At 64.9% G+C, this 18,389-nt stretch overlaps 1 protein-coding gene across 1 annotated transcript in view; it reads right to left on the bottom strand.

Moving 5' to 3' along the window:
* Positions 1-185: 185 nt before the first annotated feature.
* Positions 186-18,389, bottom strand: part of LAMA5 (laminin subunit alpha 5) — a 47,861-nt gene continuing 29,657 nt past the window's right edge. The window contains exons 30-80 of the mRNA XM_074317667.1: positions 18,132-18,333; positions 17,846-17,972; positions 17,127-17,266; positions 16,484-16,599; positions 16,191-16,402; positions 15,620-15,824; positions 15,251-15,395; positions 14,930-15,070; positions 14,662-14,823; positions 14,405-14,506; positions 14,227-14,310; positions 13,352-13,582; positions 12,866-12,979; positions 12,526-12,653; positions 12,288-12,368; positions 11,962-12,176; positions 11,422-11,522; positions 11,077-11,257; positions 10,841-10,990; positions 10,345-10,496; positions 10,167-10,277; positions 9,858-9,969; positions 9,071-9,241; positions 8,700-8,896; positions 8,364-8,480; positions 8,066-8,220; positions 7,595-7,736; positions 7,389-7,491; positions 6,741-6,851; positions 5,748-5,927; positions 5,507-5,655; positions 5,258-5,428; positions 5,023-5,159; positions 4,780-4,933; positions 4,492-4,625; positions 4,257-4,419; positions 4,054-4,176; positions 3,825-3,973; positions 3,603-3,735; positions 3,381-3,524; positions 3,071-3,201; positions 2,836-2,997; positions 2,619-2,757; positions 2,387-2,532; positions 2,125-2,317; positions 1,886-2,050; positions 1,611-1,773; positions 1,355-1,488; positions 1,182-1,275; positions 874-993; positions 186-708 (exon numbers count right to left, since the gene is read on the bottom strand). Of these exons, the coding sequence (XP_074173768.1) occupies positions 545-708; positions 874-993; positions 1,182-1,275; positions 1,355-1,488; positions 1,611-1,773; positions 1,886-2,050; positions 2,125-2,317; positions 2,387-2,532; positions 2,619-2,757; positions 2,836-2,997; positions 3,071-3,201; positions 3,381-3,524; positions 3,603-3,735; positions 3,825-3,973; positions 4,054-4,176; positions 4,257-4,419; positions 4,492-4,625; positions 4,780-4,933; positions 5,023-5,159; positions 5,258-5,428; positions 5,507-5,655; positions 5,748-5,927; positions 6,741-6,851; positions 7,389-7,491; positions 7,595-7,736; positions 8,066-8,220; positions 8,364-8,480; positions 8,700-8,896; positions 9,071-9,241; positions 9,858-9,969; positions 10,167-10,277; positions 10,345-10,496; positions 10,841-10,990; positions 11,077-11,257; positions 11,422-11,522; positions 11,962-12,176; positions 12,288-12,368; positions 12,526-12,653; positions 12,866-12,979; positions 13,352-13,582; positions 14,227-14,310; positions 14,405-14,506; positions 14,662-14,823; positions 14,930-15,070; positions 15,251-15,395; positions 15,620-15,824; positions 16,191-16,402; positions 16,484-16,599; positions 17,127-17,266; positions 17,846-17,972; positions 18,132-18,333 (7,456 nt within the window). The 3' untranslated portion in view covers positions 186-544. The remainder of the gene's footprint in view (positions 709-873; positions 994-1,181; positions 1,276-1,354; positions 1,489-1,610; positions 1,774-1,885; positions 2,051-2,124; positions 2,318-2,386; positions 2,533-2,618; positions 2,758-2,835; positions 2,998-3,070; positions 3,202-3,380; positions 3,525-3,602; positions 3,736-3,824; positions 3,974-4,053; positions 4,177-4,256; positions 4,420-4,491; positions 4,626-4,779; positions 4,934-5,022; positions 5,160-5,257; positions 5,429-5,506; positions 5,656-5,747; positions 5,928-6,740; positions 6,852-7,388; positions 7,492-7,594; positions 7,737-8,065; positions 8,221-8,363; positions 8,481-8,699; positions 8,897-9,070; positions 9,242-9,857; positions 9,970-10,166; positions 10,278-10,344; positions 10,497-10,840; positions 10,991-11,076; positions 11,258-11,421; positions 11,523-11,961; positions 12,177-12,287; positions 12,369-12,525; positions 12,654-12,865; positions 12,980-13,351; positions 13,583-14,226; positions 14,311-14,404; positions 14,507-14,661; positions 14,824-14,929; positions 15,071-15,250; positions 15,396-15,619; positions 15,825-16,190; positions 16,403-16,483; positions 16,600-17,126; positions 17,267-17,845; positions 17,973-18,131; positions 18,334-18,389) is intronic.

Raw genomic sequence — 18,389 nt, 5'->3', positions numbered from 1 at the left:
CCCAGGAGGCATTGCAATGGCCCCGTGCCCTTGTTGTCTGGACGGGAGCTGGCGTGACAAGCGCCTCCGGCTCTGCAGTGTCACTCACGCTGGCGTTCTGAGAGCCCTGCCCCCTACGTGAGCCTCCACAGCCAGGCTTTCCCCATCGCTCGGCTGCTCTCTCTTCAAATTCAGTCAACACTCAGTTAAACAAGTTTCTTTTTAATTTTTGTTCTAAGCAGGGACCAGTGATTTACGGACTTCTCAAACTATTAAGAGTTGGGGAAAGGGATAAAAGGTATAAAAACCCCATTTCATAGTGTTTTACCCTTTAAATAAAAAGACAGAACTTAGACCGTTTCCAGAAACAAGGTCACCTGTAGAACCTAGAGCCTAGGTAGATCGACGCAGACTTCACCTGCGGAGCCGGCTGAGGGTGGCAGCAAGCGGCAGAGGGCTTGGGGCTCTGAGAGGTGGGACCCTGTTTGCCTGGGGTGGCCGGCCATGGGGACTGGGGGCCCCTGAAGGCCCTCCTGCATGGCTAGGGTCCCGGGGGACAGCTGTGCTATGTAGCTGGGCAGCCGCTGGCCCCCACTACCCCTTGGACGCCTGCAGAGTGAGACATGGTGACGGGGGACCAGTTCACCACCAGATTCCTCATGCAGCCACGGTAGACTGGAGGCCAGGGGTGCCTCGGAGTGCGGGGTCCAGCACGTGTGTCCGTGGGTTCTGGGGTGTGGGGAGAAATGGAGGGAGACAGGCTGGAGCAGAGACTGGCTTCCAGCTGGTCCCCCCCCAGCCTTGGTCTCCCCAGCTGTGCCACCACAGGAGCGGGGGAGAGCAGGGTGACTCCAGTGCCTGGTCCCCGAGGGGCAGTGCTGAGGCCACACTCACCAGGCAGGCCCCCTAGGTGCAAAGGCACCGGGGTGTAGGCTGAGGCCGCCGGCACGGGGCCCAGGGTCTGGTTGCTCTGTGAGTCCACCTCCAGCCGGAGAACGTTGCCACCTTTGGTCACTGTAGGGCACAGGCTCTGGCTGGGCTGGGAGGGGCCGCACACCGCCCCCAGGGCTGGGGTTGTTTGCCACATGTTCCCCTGCCTGGGAGTCCCAAGTCCCTCCTAGGCTGTCTGCTCTGCAGAAGCGGGGTGGGGGGGAGGGTGTCAGGAGTGGGTGTCTGACCATGGCCGAGGGGCCCCAGCTCACCTGCCAGTTGGTGCCACTGACCATCACATAGCGCCCTGGACAGTGTTACCAGCGTGGAGAACTGGCCTGCACCATCGTCAGCCCACAGCAGGACCTGGGCGGGGTGCGTGGGCATCAGGAGGGCCCTGCCAACCCCGATCCTGCCCTGTGGTCACAGACCCCACCCAGCTTACCTGCTGCTCCAGCACCTGCAGCTGCAAATAGGGGGGCACCTGAGGCCTGCCCAGGTGCAAGACGAGGCCAGTGGCTGTCTGGGGCCGCACCTCCAGCTCTAGGCTCACATCGGGCAGCGTAGCCCCCAGGGTGTCTGCAGGGAAGGGGCTGTGAGGGGAGCAGGGCCCCCCCTGCCCCAGGCCCCTCCCTCCCTGGGTATTGCTCCCATCCCACCCAGCCTGAGGCACACTTGGGGAGTGGGGACAGCAGGCAGACCTAGAGTGACGGCTCCCCCACTGCCTGCAAAGAACAGGCCCTTCTCCAGGTGGCCTGACAAGCAGGGTGTGACCCCCACCACTCGAGTGGGGTCCCTCAGGGGCTGCCCGTCCAACCTCAGATTCTTCACACAACCGCCGAACCATGAGCTGCTGACAGCCACCTGTGGGTGCGCAGAAGGATGGACATAGGGTCAGGTGCCCAGGGGTGCTAAGGAGGGTAGACTGCGTCTGGCTGGGCTGGGGACAGGGTAGGGGAGGCTGGGCAGTTCTCACTGGGAGTTTGGGCCTGTGGCCGCTGACAGGGAGGCCCCCCACAAACAGAGTGTGGGCCTGGGGGCCCTCTGCCCCTTCATGCAGCTGGCCAGGCTCCTTGTGACCCTGGACCTGGACCCCGTCTATCACCAACTGGATCCGAGTCTTCTCCCATCGCACGGACACCTGGGGGGGGGCGGGAAAGCACGTCAGGGTGGGGGCTCTCAGGGCCCCCCATTTCCCTTCTCCTCGTCCCTTACCTTGTGCCACTGACCAGCCCGTGAACGCTGGTGGCTCTGGACACGGAACTGGGGCCCAGGGCCTTCTGTCTGAGCGACAAAGTGTCGGTGACTCAGAAAGAGAGCCAGGGAGGGGCTGCCGGCTGCCAGGGGCACAGCGTAGACCACGAGTCCTCGGGGGGTGCGAGGGCGGACCAGCAGCGAGAGTTGGGACCTGTAATTCGAGTGGGGGCGTCAGCCTGGGTGGCCCCTCCACACCCCCCCACACCTGGCCCAGCCTTACCAGTCCCCAGGAGGAGCCGGGACGCCTGCAAACTCCAGATAACTGGACAGGGGACCCCCAAATTGGTAGGCGTCTCCTATGGTCCTGAGGGGCCGGAGCAGCGTGCAGGCAGGGTCCTGGCTGGGCTGCCGGCTGCGCCGGGAGGCCTGTGGGTTCAGATGGGGATGCTGGGAGGCTTGGGGGCTGCCTTCTGCCCACCCTGCCTCCGTCAGCACACCACCCCGGTGCCCACCTTCCGAGCCACTGTGGGCCGCAGCCCTCGTGGTGCTGGCGGTGTCTGGGTGCCTGGGACTGGAGCACAGCCTGAGCTCACGCCGACGCTGCCCACATTCTGCTGAAGGTCAAACACGCGCTGTGGCCCTGGGGGGAGCCTGCAGAGGGACGTCAGCAATGGGAAGTGGGCGGGTGGGGCCACCCCCCACTCCCACTCCCACTCCCACTCTGCTCACCGCTGCACAAAAACGTTGCTGATGCAGCCGCTGAAGTTCTGGAGCGTGCTGGTCTCTGGCAGGCCCCCCAGGATGAGCTTGTCCGGCTGGGGCTGAGGCCTGGGGCGTGGCCCCCGGTGGGGCGTCATCTCCTGATACTGGTCGTCCACATAGAGCCAGACCCTGTGGGGAAGAGCAGCAGTTGCTTGCCCTGCCCCCACCCAGCTGCATGCCCCCTACCCAGTCCCTGCCTTACCCTGTGGCGTTGCTGTAGAAGGCGACATAGTGGGGGGCGCCATCGGCAAAGACCCCTTTGGTTTTCACCTCAGTCCCCATAAACCGGAGTATCACATGGCCCTGCTGCAGGAACACCTCGCAAGGCCCATCCTGGGGACAGTGGCCAGGTCAGTGGACCAAGCCAGGGGCCCAGACTCACTCCCTCCAGCCACTGGAGCCCCCACTGCTGCTCCAGGAGGTCGTGGGGCAGCAGGCAGTCAGACTCGGGGGTGGCTGGACAGAGGTCAGACGGGGGAGGCGCGATGGGGGACGGGGGTGGGCGGACGCACCAGGAACTCTTGGTGGTACAGCAGGCCGCTGTCCTGGGTGCTGCGGAAACCCAACCCGGAGTAGAGGTTGCCGTTGAGAGGCACGACGTCGGCGAGCGCCAGGAGCAGGAAGCCAAGGCCGTGGAAAGTCATGGCCCGTTCCACCTACAGGGAGGACCACTTTGAGGGCCCCAGGCGCTGGCTGGGGAGCGGGTTGCTGGCTGGGGCGGCGCGCGGGCTCACCAGCAGGTCCGTGGTGCAGCCGGCGCTGATGCCCGTGGTGTTCAGCCGCTTGAGATCCACGTACTTGCCCAGAGCTTTGATGCCCTTGATACAGCCGCGCACTGAGCCTCCGGAGGGGAAGAGCCGCAGCAAACTGCGTGACAAGTGAGTGTGGGAGGGGACTGGCACAGGGGAGGGAGGATGGGCGTAGGGGGAAGTGTGCTCCGCCCTGCACATGCTCACCTGGAGGGCAGCTGGTCTACTGGCGCGCCACCCAGGTAGTAGGCATCGGCCCCATCCAGCACGTTCTCCTGCTCCACGCTGAACACGGTGACCCTCTCCACCCGCACCAGCACGCGCTTGCGGCTGCTTCCCAGCAGGAATACCTGGATCTGGACGGCCAGACAAGGGGCTTCAGGGCCAGCTGGTCCCTGCCACCGGGCTCTGCCCGCCCTCCCAGCCCAGGCCTTACCGCCTTGCTGGCCGCGGTCAAGGGCGGTGGGGTGTGCAGTGGGACAGCCTCTTTCAGGCCCTCGCCAAAGTCGTAGAGGAGCTGCAGGCGACCGTCCAGTACCACCAGGCACAGGAACTGGCCCTGTGGAGTGGGTGGGGTCAGCATGGGGCGGGGCCTGCGTGGGGCAGGCCTGCGTGGGTGGGGCGGGGCGGCTGGCCTGCCTGGTGCTGCAGGAAGAAGATGATCCCACTGGAGGACACCAGCCGCAGCTCCTGGTCAAAGCGCTTGGTGGTGCTGATCTGACTCTCCACGGTGATACGAGCAAAGCCGGAACCATCCAGATAGGAGCCGTCTGTGAGCCACGGGTCTCCAGTTGACTTGGAGCTGCGGATCAGAGGTCACGGGGTCAGCAGAGGGTGGGCCACGTCTGGGTGAGGGGCCCCAGGCTGTACATACCGGGCACAAGGCTTGTCCACGGCTGTGTTGAGCAGGAAGGTCTTCTCAAAGTTGTAGAGACTGACCACCGCCTCGTTGAGCGTGTCCATCTCAATGCAGCCCCGATAGCAGGAGAAGTTGAGGGGCTCCGGTGGCTGTGGGCACAGCACGTGATCAGGGCGCCGCCCCCGCCCCCAGACAGACCCAAAAGGAGGAGCTCAGTGCACTGGGACGGACTGAAGCCAGACACCCAGCAGGATTTGCTGGGATAAGAGCACGGGGTCGGCTGCAGGCCCAAGCCAGGCTCACCTTGAAGTTGCTGGGGTAGCCCCCGACGTAGAAGACAAAGTCATCGGGCTGCAGATTGAGCAGCCCCTCGGCCCCAGGGGCCACCGTGTCACCCTTGGTCTCGTGGACCATCTGCTTCTCCACTGTGACAGACATGTGGCCAAACTGGAGGGTCCTGAGGGCACAGGCAGAGGAGTTTGGAGTGGACATGCAGCCCTGCCTGGTGGTGGGGGAAGCATGGCAGGGCGGGGGCAGGCCTCCCACCTGTCGATGCTGACGGCTGCAAACTGCTCCCCTATGTCCTCATCGATGCTGAGGGTGGTATGGCCCGCCTTCCCCAGGCGGTACACCCAGTGTACCTTCTGGTTACGCAGAGCCACACCCATGTAGTCACCATTGGCCTGTGATGGCGGGAGACTCCGTGGGACAGGGACCCAGCATGGCCTGCTCACTCCAACCCGGTACCCGTCTCCACCCGGCCACCCAGCTCTCCCAGTACCTTGCGGCTGCCCATGTACAGCACAAACTGGTCCCCGGTGACCTGGTTGGACGCTGGCTTTGGGCTCTGCAGGTAGAACTTGAGAGCGGTGTAGGCAGCGAGGTCAGAGAGGTCCCGAGGCGCACGCAGCTGCACTCCCGAACGCCCGTTGAACTTCATGGGTACCTTAACCTGTGTGGAGGGTGCAGGGCCCCTCAGCATCCATCACGCCGTCTCCCAGACACCCCACAGCCCAGCACTCTGGCCCACCTGGCTGGCGGCTCCTCGGGCCTGGGCAATGAGCTCCCGCACACGGCTGATACTGGCAGACAGCGCCAGGCTGGCGTTGCGCCCCCCGCGGTTCTCCAGGAGGCTCAGCTTGGCCAGTAACTGTGGCAGTGTCTTCTCCAGGCTAGACACTGTGGGGACGGGCGACGGGAGTGAGCACCCTGAGCCTCGCCTGCCCCGCCCCTGGCCCACCCGCTGTTAGGCGCCTTGAGCGGCAGCCCACCTGAGCGGCCGGCGTCAAGCACTGCCTGGCCCAGGTCGTGGCTCTTTAGATCCCCGTACTGGCCCTGCCACTGCTCCAGAGTCTTCTGCATGTCCTGAAGCTGGGACTGCACGCGGGCGGCTGTGTTCTGTGCTTCCGTGGCCACGGCCTTGGCATGCGCGATCTTCTTGCTTGTCTCATCTGTGGTGGGCGGTGGGCAGGCTCAGTGGGAGTCGAACGCAGACCAACAAGTGCCCTCCAGTAGGACCAGCAACAAGGATGCTGACCCCCACGGATCTCGTGAGAACCTCAGAGCCGTGGAAACCCACCCTCCGTCCCTCTAGATGGCTTCGCCCATGCCAGCCTGTTGGGCCAGAGCAGGGTCACCCTGATGCCTCCCTGAGGCAGCTCAGCTTCATCTCCCCATAGCCACCATCATCTCTCCCAGGGCCCTGCCAGAGCCCCCACGGCCCCCACAGACATGCTTGGGGCGATGTTCTACTCTCGAGTGGGCCGCCACAGGGATGCCTGCAAACCTGGGTAAGATGCCTCGCTCCTCAGCTCCGAGCCCGCTGGGCTCCCCCGAGGCCTCCCCCTGCTCTCGGCTCCAGCCACACCAGCCCCCTTGCTCCCACGTCCACCTCTGTGCTGCCTACTGACTGCACCCCCCTCGACGCCCCTGTGACCCCAGCCCCCAGCCACTCCCCCAACCCGCCACCCTGCATTATTTCTCTCCGAAGCACTTCCTGTTCCTTCCAGTTTTCAACTGCTCCTTGGGGCTATTTTGTTTGCTGTTTGTCTCCTGACCAGAGGCAGGTCCCCAAGGCCAGAGCCACCCGTTATTGGATTCCCATCAGCTGCCCTGGCAGCCATTCTGGACGGCACAGTTGTGAATGTGTCCCCATCAGAGTCCTGCTGGACAGCACTGGCCGCAGCGATGCCTGCGCAGGGCGGGTGGCTGTTCCGCTCTAGGACGAGCAGTGAGGGTGGAGGTCGGGAGGGGGCCCCACCTACCTGTGTCCATGGCCAGCATGGCCTGCACCTCCTGGATTCGGGCTGCCAGCTGCTCCTTCTTGGCCCAGGCATCATGGAGCTGGGTCCCAGTGCTCTGGAGCGTGGCCCACACTGCGGGGGAGGTAGCCTCAGCACAGGGAGCCCCCGCCCCCAGTGTACCAGGAAGGACCAAGGCTGACATGCACACTGACAGATGGAGATGTCGACACGAGGGCCCTCGGCTGGGGGAGGCGCTGGAGCACCCCCGTCTTGGGGCCCCCTCCGATCCCACAGCAAAACGCAATCATCCCCATTTTATGGATGAAACCACTGAGGGCTCAGAAAAGCCAAGCCATTGTCCAGGGTTCTAGCAGCAGGGGGAATCCTCCACTCCCCGTCTTCACTTTCTCATCTGATAGCTCTCCAGCCAGGACACAAGGAAGACCCGTCAGCTAGTCCTGTGTCCTCTCAGACACCTCCACAATCCCACAGCCCCGTCACGGAGTCAGCGCTCCCAGGGATGGACATGCAGAGCCACTGGGGAGCAGGGTTCCCACACAAGGCAGCCGCCACCCTGACTCTCACCATAACAACCCACAAACCCCCACATGTGCCCAGAGCCTGAGGGTCCCCGCGAGCCTGGACCCCCAGACAGATGCCGGCACTCACCACGGCCCAGCCGCTGCTGCTCCCTGCGGAGGGCTCCGCCCAGGGCACTGCTGTTGGCCCGTAGCTCCCGGGCTCGGAGTGCCAGGCCCTGCTTCACCACCGTCTGAACACATGGGGACAGGACGCAGTTCATACCCACCCAGCAGGAACTGCGGGGGGCAAGGGCTCCTTTGGGGGTCAAGGACTGAGGGGAGGGTGGGCCTCACCGTCCATGTGTGGCCTGCCTGCTGCAGGGCTTGGTCCGCGGCGCCCTCGGCTGCCTGCACGGCTCGCAGGATGCTGCCATAGGCGTTGGCGGCCTCAATAGCCCTCTGGATGAAGCGGTCCTGATTGACGCCACGGATGATGCTGGGAGCAAGGTGGGGGGTCCGAGGGAATGAGGGCAGATCCAGAGGGCCTCAGCCCAGCACGCGGGGCCATCACAGCTACCTCCCACAGCACCGAGGGCCTCCTGCCGTCACAGCTGCCAGGCCAGCCTGGGCCAGGCTGGGCCCCCAACCTCTGCCCGTACCCTTCCACTGCCAGGCGTGCCTTTCCTGCTCCCGCCTGCCCTGGCCCTGTGGGGACGATGGCTTCTCCCTCTAGGACCTCCCAAACCAGTTGTGCTCCCTCAAAGCCTGGACTGCCCAGCAGGAACCTGGGCTGTGTCCCAAGGGCACCCTCTTCAGGCCCTGCACCTGGAGAGATTGCGTGCCAGCTGGTCCAGCCGCCATGCGTGTGCCTCTGCGGCCTCCACCAGGTCCACCTTGCTGCTTGCCGGGAAGAAGGCCCGCATCTTCTCCAGCAACGGCGTCTGGGCACCGTCCAGGCTGGCAGCGAGGTGCTCGTATTCCTGGGGGTGGGGGGATTAGCTAGGTGGGGCCCTCATCTGACCCCCTCCTCACTGGCCCAGGGCTGGGACCCCAGGGCCATGCTCTGCATGCAGACGAGCGTCCAGGCCGCCTGGTGTGCAGCCCTGGGAGGGGCGGTGCTCACCTCCTTGGCCCGGTCAATGTCGTGTAGAATCTTAGAGACCGAGGCCAGGGTGTCGCTGGCCACCTGCAGAGTGGCCCTCAGGGTGGCATTGTCCCGGGACAGCTCCTGCTTCCGATGCTGGAGGCAATCAGGAGTGAGGTGGGGTGATGGTAAGGAGGGGTGATGGGGTGAGAAGTGATGGGGTGAGGAGGGGTGACAGGGTGACGTGGGGTGACACGGTGAGGTGGGGTGACAGGATGAGGTGAAGCACAGGGTAAGCGGGAGAAGGGGAGGAAGAGAGGACAAGGGGAGGGGAGAAGCAGGGAGGGGCAGGCAGGGCAGGCGAGGGGCCCTCACCAGGGCCTCCTCCAGGCGCTCCTGGTTGCTGCTGTTCAGCTCCTCCGCCTCCCGCGTGGTGCTCACCGCCCGGTTCAGCGCCTCACGCAGGTCCATGAGGCCAGCCTCGTGCTGGGCCAGCTGGTCTCGGGTGCGGGCAGCTAGCGCCTGGTTCCCCTCCCAGCGGCTGGTCAGCTGCTCCTGCACACGGGCCAGCACTGGCCGAGACCCAGTGTGGGATGGTCACTTGGGCAGTGACTGCTGGTGCCCACCCGGCCCCCATCTGTCCCCACAAGTTGATGTGATGCCACTCCATGCAGACCTCAGCTCTGGGGCTCCTGGCTGTGTCCTTGCCCCGCCCTCTCCTGCCCTGCGGGGCCCACACCACTCACGTCTCTGGGCCTCGCCCAGCTCAGCGTCAGCCAATGCTCGCGGGGCCCCCAGGTCACGGGCCCGCATCTCCCTGAGCAGTCGGTCCACTTTGGCCAGTGTCCGGCGCAGCTGCTCGCCCGACGGGACCGAGGCATTAGCTGGTGACAGCCGGTCTGTCTGGGACTTGAGCTCTGTGGGGTTTGAGGAGGGCTGTCAAGCCCAGAGCAGACCTTGGCCCCCTCCCAGGCCGACCCCTCCTGAGCTGCTTCAGCACCCCCGGCAGCCCCCAGAGCTCCTGGCTCAAGGCCATGGCTGTGCTCTGCCTCCAGGCCCAACTGACCGTCTGGCCCACAGCCCCCACCCCGACACCCCCGCTGCTCATCTGCCCAGCCAACAACCTTGGCGGCCTCGCCTGGCCAACCCCTCCTCCACTCCAGTGCTTAGCTGAAACTGTACTTCTTCCCAGACCCCTGGGCTGGGCCAGGTCCCCCCTCCTTCTTAGTGACACATTTCAGTTCATAATTAAGGTATTCACTAGCAAGCTTTCCCAGGGAGGCAGGGTGCCCACGAGGAGGGCACTGCCCATCTTGCAGGGTCCACCCGCCCTCTCACTCTGGCCACACTGGCCACCTCTCCCACCTTCGAACTGCCCTGCTGTTTACTTGGCCAAGGCACCCTCTCCCGGTCGAAACCCCAAACCCTGCCAGCTCTTCAAGGCCAAGGCCCCTGGAGGCAGCCCCTGGCTCAGCCCAGAGCACCATTCTGCTCAACCCCTGCCCCGCCCCACCCATCTGGGCCAGCCCCTACCGCTTAGGGTTCGGTCCACAGCCTGAATGGCCACCAGCAGTGTCTGTGCCCGGCCCAGTGTGGCCTCTGTGCTGTCCAGCAGCCGGCCAGCCTGGGCTCGGGCCCTTGTGGCCTGTGGACACAGCATCCCATCAGCCCACAGTCTGTGCTGGCTTGGGGGGTGGGGGGATAAATAGGGAAAGGTTAGGGGGCTGGGGAGGGGCCCTTGGCCTGAGCAGAGGGTCAGGAGTGACAATGCATGGTTTGGGGTCCAGGAGCAGGGGCCTATGGGAGAAGTGCACTGAGGGGGAGGGGTCCCTGAGGTCCTACCTGGCTGTCCAGCCCCTGCATGTCCTGCCCAAGGCTTGCACTCTGTCTTTCCAGCCCTTCCAGCTGCTGTGTCGTCTCATGGCGGGGGCCTGGAGGGCTCCGGAGCTGGCTCTGTGGGGAGGGGAAGGTCAGAGCCTGCAACCTGGGCGGGGAGGCTAGGGGGCCGGCCGCGCAGTACCTTCAGGTCAGCGATGGAGGCATTCAGCCTGTGCAGCCGGGCCCAGGCCATGGAGCTGGTGTTGACGCCACGCAGCTGCTCGCGGATGGCAGGGAGGAGGGCGCCGACACGCTCCAGGTCGTCCAGGAGCAGGACCACACAGTGGTCACACACTGTGGGCAGGTTGGGTGGGTCAGCACAGGGTGTGGGGTTGGCATGGGCCAAGGAGGGAGTCATGGGGTTGGCACTGGAGTACTGAGCTGGGCTGAAGGTGACAAGGTTGGTAGGGGTCAGAGGTCAGCATGGGGTGGTCCGAAGGTCAATGTAAGGACAGGTGTGAGGTCCCTCAGAAAATTGAGAGGGAGAGTTGGGGCCACAGGACTCCAGAAGTCGAGGTTAATGTAGGGGTCACCAGGAGGTCAGTGTGGAGCAGGGACCGCACTCTTCTGGGGAAGGTGGGAGGGCTGGGGTGAGACAGGTGGGTCAGGAAGGGCAGGGGTGCAGAGGAGGGACACACCTTCACAGTGCACGCCTTGGCCCCCAGTCCCGCCAGGCACCAGCACCTGCTGCTGGTGGCTACAGGTGTCACAACGCTCCCCACTGAGCCCAGGGGGGCACGTGCAGCGGCCCGTGTGCAGGTCACAGTGGCCCCCCTGGCACTGGCAGCCTGGGGGAGAGGAAGGATGGGGTGAGTAGCCGGCTGAGGGCCCAGGGTACTCGCCACCCCATGGTGCCCCAACAGGCTGCACTCACGCCTGCAGCCCTGCTCAGGAAGACCCCAGTGGCCGGGGGCACACTCTCGGCACTGGGGCCCCGCAGCCCCTGGCCGGCAGTGGCATTGCCCAGTCTGGGGGTGGCACTTGGAGCTCTCAGCGGCCGGTCCACAGGCGCATGGTTGGCAACCCTCGCAGCCCTCAAAGCCGAAGTGTCCTTCCTGTGGCACAGGTGCAGTGTCATGGCTCTGCCCAGCCCTCAAGACCCAGCGTCCTCCAATCCATCAACCTTAAGGCTCCGCCCTTCCAGCCCTAAGGCCCCGCCCCTACACACCAAGTCCCTCCCCTGCAGCCCTGAGACCCCACCCGTCCCAGGCAGTCTTACCTGACAGCGGTCACAGCGGGGCCCTGTCACACCCGCCTTGCACAGGCAGTGCCCACTGTGGGGGTGGCAGGTCTCCGTCCCACATGGGGAGCAGTCACACCCTGCAGAAGGTGGGGCTGTGACAATAGCCCTCCCCCCCAGCCTCTTCCGGCTCCTACCAGGCCCTGAGTGAGCGCCTATTCCTCCTGGACCTCCACCAGCCCCAAAGGAAACCCTCAGCCCCTCATGTTTACCACCTCCCCCCCTCCATCCTGGTCAAGACAGCCTGCATCTCCCACCCAGACCACACAGCTGTCCGCTCACGGCTCCACCCAGCCCACACTCAGCCAGAGGGGCCTGCAAGAGCCCTCCCAGGGATGCCCTCACTCAGTGGAGGACAGTCCCAAAGTGGCCTTCGGCCTGACGGTGGATGGGCCTGGCCATAAGCCCTGGGGGCCTGGCCAGGTCCACCTTCTCCCTGCAGGGCCCAGCATGGGACCCAGCCCCCAGCCTGCTCCTAGGGAACAGGCAGTGCCCATCGCACCCCTCCCTGCTGCCTACGGGTACAGTTGCCGGGCAGCAGGGCATTGCCGTGGAAGCCGGGGGCGCAGGTCTCGCAGCGGGGCCCGGTGGTGTGGCGCAGGCAGCCGCGGCAGGTGCCCGTCAGGGGGTCGCAGTCGCTGAACAGCAGGTTGGGGTCACCATTGCCACTGCAGTCGCAGGGCTGGCATGAGCTGCCCAGCACCAGTGGGTTCCCGAAGAAGCCAGGAGCACACCTGGGATGAGGGTGGGGTCGGTGACCTGTGCCAGCAGCCATGCTCAATCCCCCAGGGGCCCACGCACACGAGCTGCTGGCACTCACACCCGGCCCGCCCCACCCAGCTCACCGCTCGCAGGAGGCCCCGGCGTAGCCATGTTTGCAGAGACACTGGGCGCGGCCACCTCGTAAGACACAGCCCACGGCGAAGCTGCAAACACAGACGTGGTTGTCACACACCTGCGTGCTGTGTATGAGCATCCATGTACCCAGACAGGGCCAGACTCCAGGGTCGGGGGCCCCACCTCACGGGCCCGCCCCAGATGCCCTGGCCTCTGCAGAGGTCAGCGCTGACCCAACCAGCTTACTTGTTGGAAGGCACTGCGAGGGGGCAGGGGCAGCTGGCACAGGGGGCGGTGGGGTCCTCAGAGCCAGTGCGCATGAAGCCCGCCTGGCAGTGCTCACAGTGGTCACCCTCTGTGTTGTGCTGGCAGCCCTGGGGCAGAGGAGACAGGTCAGCACTGACCGTGCAGGTCCCGATTCCCACCGGCGGGGTCTAGTCAGCTCCCACCCCAACCACCATGGACGCTGCCCAGGGCACCTCACATCCCCGACCTCAGTGTAGCCGCAACTACTGACCCAAAGGCCTCTGGCCTTCCCGAGTGTGTGCCTTTGGTGGCTGCCCTCCCTCCATCAGGGCCCACTCACCACACAGATGCCCGAGCCAGGGAGGCAGCGGTCTGAGTGGCCATGGCACTGACAGGGGACACAGCGACCCAAAAAGAGACCTTTGATGTCCCGGTAATAGCCAGGGGCACATTCCTGGGGGGGACATCAGTGGTCAGGAAAGGAGGCAGATGTGCTCATAGGTCAGACTCAGAGGGTGGACAGACACACGGCGGGTGATGGAATGAGGGCTGTGGTCAGGTGGACGGCATCTGGGTGAACTGGTGGGCGAGGGGTGGACTGGGCAGTGAGTGGATAAAGGGCTGGACAGAGAGACTGGGTGACCATGGATTAGCAGACAGATGAGCAAGCGGCTGGCTGGGCCTGAAGCGGGAAGATAGGGCTGCTGGGAGGGTGACCCCGTGGTGAGAGACATGAACAGAGGTGGGGAAGGAGGGCAGCAGTGGCGGCTGGTGGGAGGACAGACGTGTGAGGGTGGGCAGACCGGTGCCCGCCCCACTGCCTTACCTGGCATGAGTCCCCGAGGTAGTTGGCCGGGCACATGCACAGCTCCACATTGCTGGCCGGAGGCCCCCTGCCCCCCTGGCCAGCCACCTCCAGCGCCACCTTGCGCAGGGAGACGGCCGAGGAGATCTTTGAGAAGAGCGCACGGATATGCAGCTGCTCCAGGCCGGCCAGCACCATCATGAGCTCCTCCCGCGACACACTGCTGTGCGTCTCCGTGTGCCGGAAGTTCCCCTGTGGGGCCACGACAGGGCCTCAGGGGGGCAGAACAGAGCCCAAGCCCAGGACAGACCCTCCCATCGGGGACAGGGGCACTCAGGTCACAGGGTGCAGGAGGGACCTGGGAAAACCTGCACCTGATCCCTACCTCACACCGTGGACAAAAATCAACTGCAGGTACAAGATTTCAAACACACACAGACAGTTTAACCTCTAGAGGAAAACACAGGTGAGTACTTCCTGCTCTTGGGGTACAGGTACTTTCTTAAACCAGACACAAAAACACTAACTGCAAATGAAAAACTGATAAATCTGAGTAGTGTAAACGTAAGAACTTCTGTTCGTCGGGAGAATCTTGGAGAAAGAAAGACGATGTCCGAACTGGGAGAAAAGGGCCACTTCTCCACAATCAGGCAAGGGGTCCGTGTGGAGAATAACACACAACTCGTCTGAAAGGAAAGACCACGAGCCAGAGGGAAATGGGACAAAGACACAAACAGGCAGCTCACAGAGAGAAGCACAGGGCTAGAAGCGTTGCCCTCACGGGCACTCGGAAAAGTGCAGCGAGGTGAGTTTGGGACGAGCCCCGTCTTTCTCCTAGACGTTCTCCATCATGGAGCGGGCACAGCAGCCCTGGGCCCCGGGCCAGCTCCACTTACCTCCACGAGCTGCAGCTGCCCGCGGTGCACGTGGCCAGGGCCCGGGTACGCCGGCTCCAGGAACATGATGCTCATTTGGTTGCCCTGGGGAGGCAAGCGCGTGCATGTAAGGGCTGCCCGCTGTCCTGGCTCAGCTGTGCCCGCCTGCCCACCCTGCCGCCACCCTCGCGTCAGCCACCTGCAGCACCACATCCGGCCTGCTCTCCGTGGGGATGAACACATCTCCCCGCTGGGTCTCTGAGTGCAGCTCGTAGCGGAGGGTCCCGCCGTAGGATGACACCTAGAGACCGGACCGAGGACTGTGACCTGGCCAGACCACATCCCCAGGCCCAGAATCACCAGCGGGGGTCTGGGGTGGGGCCTGTGTGCACTCATCGCGCCCCCACACCTCCCTGGACATGGGCGCCCTCCCTAGGCCCTGATGTGCCCGCTCACTCGGTCCCCCAGGTAGGAGGGGGGGGCCTGCCAGTACAGCTCAGTGACGGCCTCGGGCACGCGCCGCAGGTCCGCGTAGAGCAGCTCCGCCTCTGCCCGCAGCTCGTGGGGCACCGTCTGCCGGTCACTGCTCAGCAGTGTCCAGCCCTCCATGTCCACAAACTGCAGGGCACATCGGGGCATGGTGAGCGCCCCCAAATGGCATGTTCCAGACGCCGCTGGTTGGGGAGCAGTGTGTCCCCTCCCCAGGGCAGCCCTGCCTGCGCACCTGCTGGCGGATGTGTGTGGAGGTCCGGCAGCGCTCCGTGGCCCCGAAGCAGAAGCAGCGGGTGCAGCCCTTGGGGTTGGCGGCATCCAGGGAGAAGGTCCCAAGGCGGCACTGGTCACACCTGGGGCCCTGCACGTTCTCCTGGGGAGAGGAGGGCAGGGCAGGTCAGCCGGCTGGGTGTGGGCCCCCGCCCAACCCACCTTGGCTTGCTGTCATGCTCTTGCCAACTGGCCAACTGTCCCAAAAGCATGCAGAGGCTGACCTTCAGCTGATGGGGTAGGATGACAGGCAGGGTAGGGGCCGCTTGGCTCTAGCGCTCACCTTGCAGTAGCACTGGCCCGTGAGGGGGTCACACACACCGGGTGCAGAGCCAGCCTGGTGGCAGTCGCAAGGGCGGCAGCGTGGGTACCCGTGGAAGCCAGGAGCACACACATCACAGCGGCGCCCGGCCACATTGGGTCTGCACCTGGTGGAGGGGTCAGGAGCTGGCTGGGCCTCCCCTCCAACTGGACCCCTCATGTTGAGTGAGACAGTAGGCAGTCCCCTGCCCCCAGAGCTGAAGGAGAGGGCATTGCTGAACCCGGGGAGCGATACGGGGCGAGTGTGGGCTCAGGACCCCCTGGCGGCAGAAATCCCACCCAGACCTCAGGAGCACCCAAGGCCGTGGTGGCAGGCGCTTCTGGCTCTCACTTGCACTGGCCGCTGTCCTCGTCACAGGTGGGGTCCGTGAGCTCCTGGACACCGGGCCGCGAGCAGTTACACTCCTCACAGCCAACCAGAGGGTGGCAGCCGAAGGTCTGGGGCTGGCAGATGATGCAGTCGGGCAGGACGGTGCGCGGCGGGCAGATGCACTGGCCCGTGAGCTCGTCACACAGGCGGCCACTACAGTCGCAGGCTGTGGGGAGCGTGCACAGGGCTGCTGGAGCCCTCGGCCCCCCTCGGAGGCCCCGGACTACAGCCCTGGGAGCCAGGCCAGGGGCACCCTAACCCCAGCCTGCTTCTACCTAGCTCTGGGCCCAGAGCCGCAGGCAGCAACTTTGACGGGGGTGAGCCGCCCAGAATAGCCATCTAGTCCCTGGAACTTTCTGGACAACCCTGCAAGGCCTGGGCCACAGACAGGTGGTGGCTGGACTGGTCTGCCAGGCTCTAGAACGTTCTGACCACTGCCCACACTACCTGGTGGGTCCCCCTCCACCAGGAAGACCCCCTGGGTTCAGGCACCACCCTCCTCACTGGCAAGCTCGTGGACTGAGGTACTCACGCCTGCAGTTGGGGAAGCCCCAGTATCCAGTGGCGCAGCGGGAGCAGTCTCGGCCAATGACGTGGGCACGGCAGGGACACTGGCCCCCGAAGGGCTCGCATGTGGGGCTCGTGGCGCCTACTTCATGGCAGCCACAAGGCCGAGCCCCGTTGTTATAGAAGAGGGAGAGGGAGGTGGCAGCATCTCGGCAGAACTGGGACGAGCTGGTGGGGCTGGAGTGAGGGGCAGATGGTGAGGTGGGCTCCCTGCCCTGCCTCAGCCCTGCCCCCAGCCCTGCCCTGAGCCCAGCCCACCTGACATGGTAGCCGTGGGTGGCGCAGTGGCTGATGAAGTCATAGGACTTGTCAAGGGGCTCCTCCCGGAGGTAGCTGGCGCTGTAGGCATCCTCAGGGACCACCAGCACGTACTCCTAGGACACCAGGGCCGGGTCAGGGGAATGCCAGGGCTTGCCGGCAGGAGCACATTCCCAGGGGGGTCTCTGCGACTGGCCATGGTCTGACCGCGCAGCTAAAACAGTGGTAGCACCACACCCTGGCCCAGGGCACTGCAAGGCTGGCAGGTGCTGGGACCCCACCTGGACCACATAGAAGGGAGGCCGGCCGGCCTCCTCGTCCTCCTGGGAGCTCGGGGAGTGTGAGGAGGCAACGCCAATGAAGAGGCACCCAACCTCCGGTGCCCCTCCCCTCCCCTTCTGATGGGCATCTCCCTGTCCATCCCTCCAGGCCCCACCTCCTCCAGGACGGCAACTCTGACCAGCGGGGTCCCCGGGGGTTGGTGAACAACATCTCGGCTCCTGGCCCCTGGTATGGCTGGGCCGAGGCCGGCAGGGGACACACCCTGGCTGAGTGACTGATGGTGATGTGACAGATGTGAGGACGGCTAGTCCCTGAGCAACTTCAGAACGTCCACACGCAGGGACCCAGCCTCAGGACTCACCAGCCAGAGCCACCGGCCCTCGGGCACACGCACGGTCACTGTGAGCTCGCTGTCAGTCACGTCCAGGATGGTCTGGCCCTCACATACCACCAGGGTGCGACAGCCATAGCCGTGTGGGCAGAAGCTGGCGTTGGCATAGCCTGGAGGGGCAAAAACGGAAGGTCAGCCCCAACACGCCAACTACTGTGGCCCCATGGCCTTGTCCAGGGTCCAGGGCACTCCTAGGGTAAGCAGGGAGGAAGGGCTGGGCTGCGCTTGCTCACACCACATGAGTCAGCTGTGGTCGCCCATGAAGACCCACTAAGCGCAAGTCCCTGGGCTTGGCAGAGTTGGAACAAAACAGACACACGTGGTGGAACATGTGTGCCATCAGCCCGTGTCCCGCAGTGAACCCTCAATTCCCTGTGACAAGAGAACCCTACTTTGTAAAACAGACGCAAGGAGCAGAGTCTGGGAAGGGAGCCAGGAGGCTGGGGCTCCTGGCACTGGACACTCAGTCCTGGGGCACCTCGTTTGAAAACTGACAGCCCGATGGGGTGCGTGGACCTGTCACTCACAGCCAGGTAATGGGTGCTGTGCCAGGGGCCATGCGAGCCATGGAACCAGCATACCATCCGTCCACATGGTGTGATGCCCACACGATGGGGCTGTGTGAATGAGAGACCCCTGGGAGGCTCCTCACCAGGAGCTGTCCCCTACCGCCGGCCATAGCCACTCACCTTGCCAGACGCGGCCCCCGTTGATGAGGACTTCCACAGGAAAGGTGGGGTGGGCCGGCTGGTAGCTGTGCAGCAGGAAGGCATAGCGGCCCAGGGCAGGCACGTGGGTGTTGAAGACCACTGTGCCCTGCAAGGAGAGGCAGCCGTGAGCAGACAGGTGTGGGGACACTAGGGGGAGACCCGAACTGGTCCCACTGCTGCCTGGACCACCTGCCAAGGGTGGCTGGTTGGGGGGCCACAAGTCCCGCCCCAGCCCACACCCACAACCCCAGGGCCGGGGCCTCACCTGGGGGTGGCGCAGCAGGGTGGGCTCCACATTGGGGTCCACAGCCGTGGAGGGCCGAGGCTGGGGCCCGGACGGGGGTGCGCCCGGGGTGAGCTCCTGAGAATGGCTGAGTGGGAGGCCGGGTGGCAGCGGCAGCACCTGACAGTCCCTCAGGACGATGGGCTGGGGCGGCTTCGGGAAGCGGGAGGGCAGGCAGGCGGCACTGAGGGAACGTGGGGTGAGTCTCTGATTCCTGGCCAGTGCACCCGCCAGCCACTC

Source organism: Rhinolophus sinicus, linkage group LG13 (assembly GCF_036562045.2).
Source record: "Rhinolophus sinicus isolate RSC01 linkage group LG13, ASM3656204v1, whole genome shotgun sequence".
NCBI classification, from domain to species: Eukaryota; Metazoa; Chordata; class Mammalia; order Chiroptera; family Rhinolophidae; genus Rhinolophus; species Rhinolophus sinicus.
Note: the sequence above shows the minus strand (reverse complement) of the source record. Positions and strands in the feature narration are given on the sequence as shown.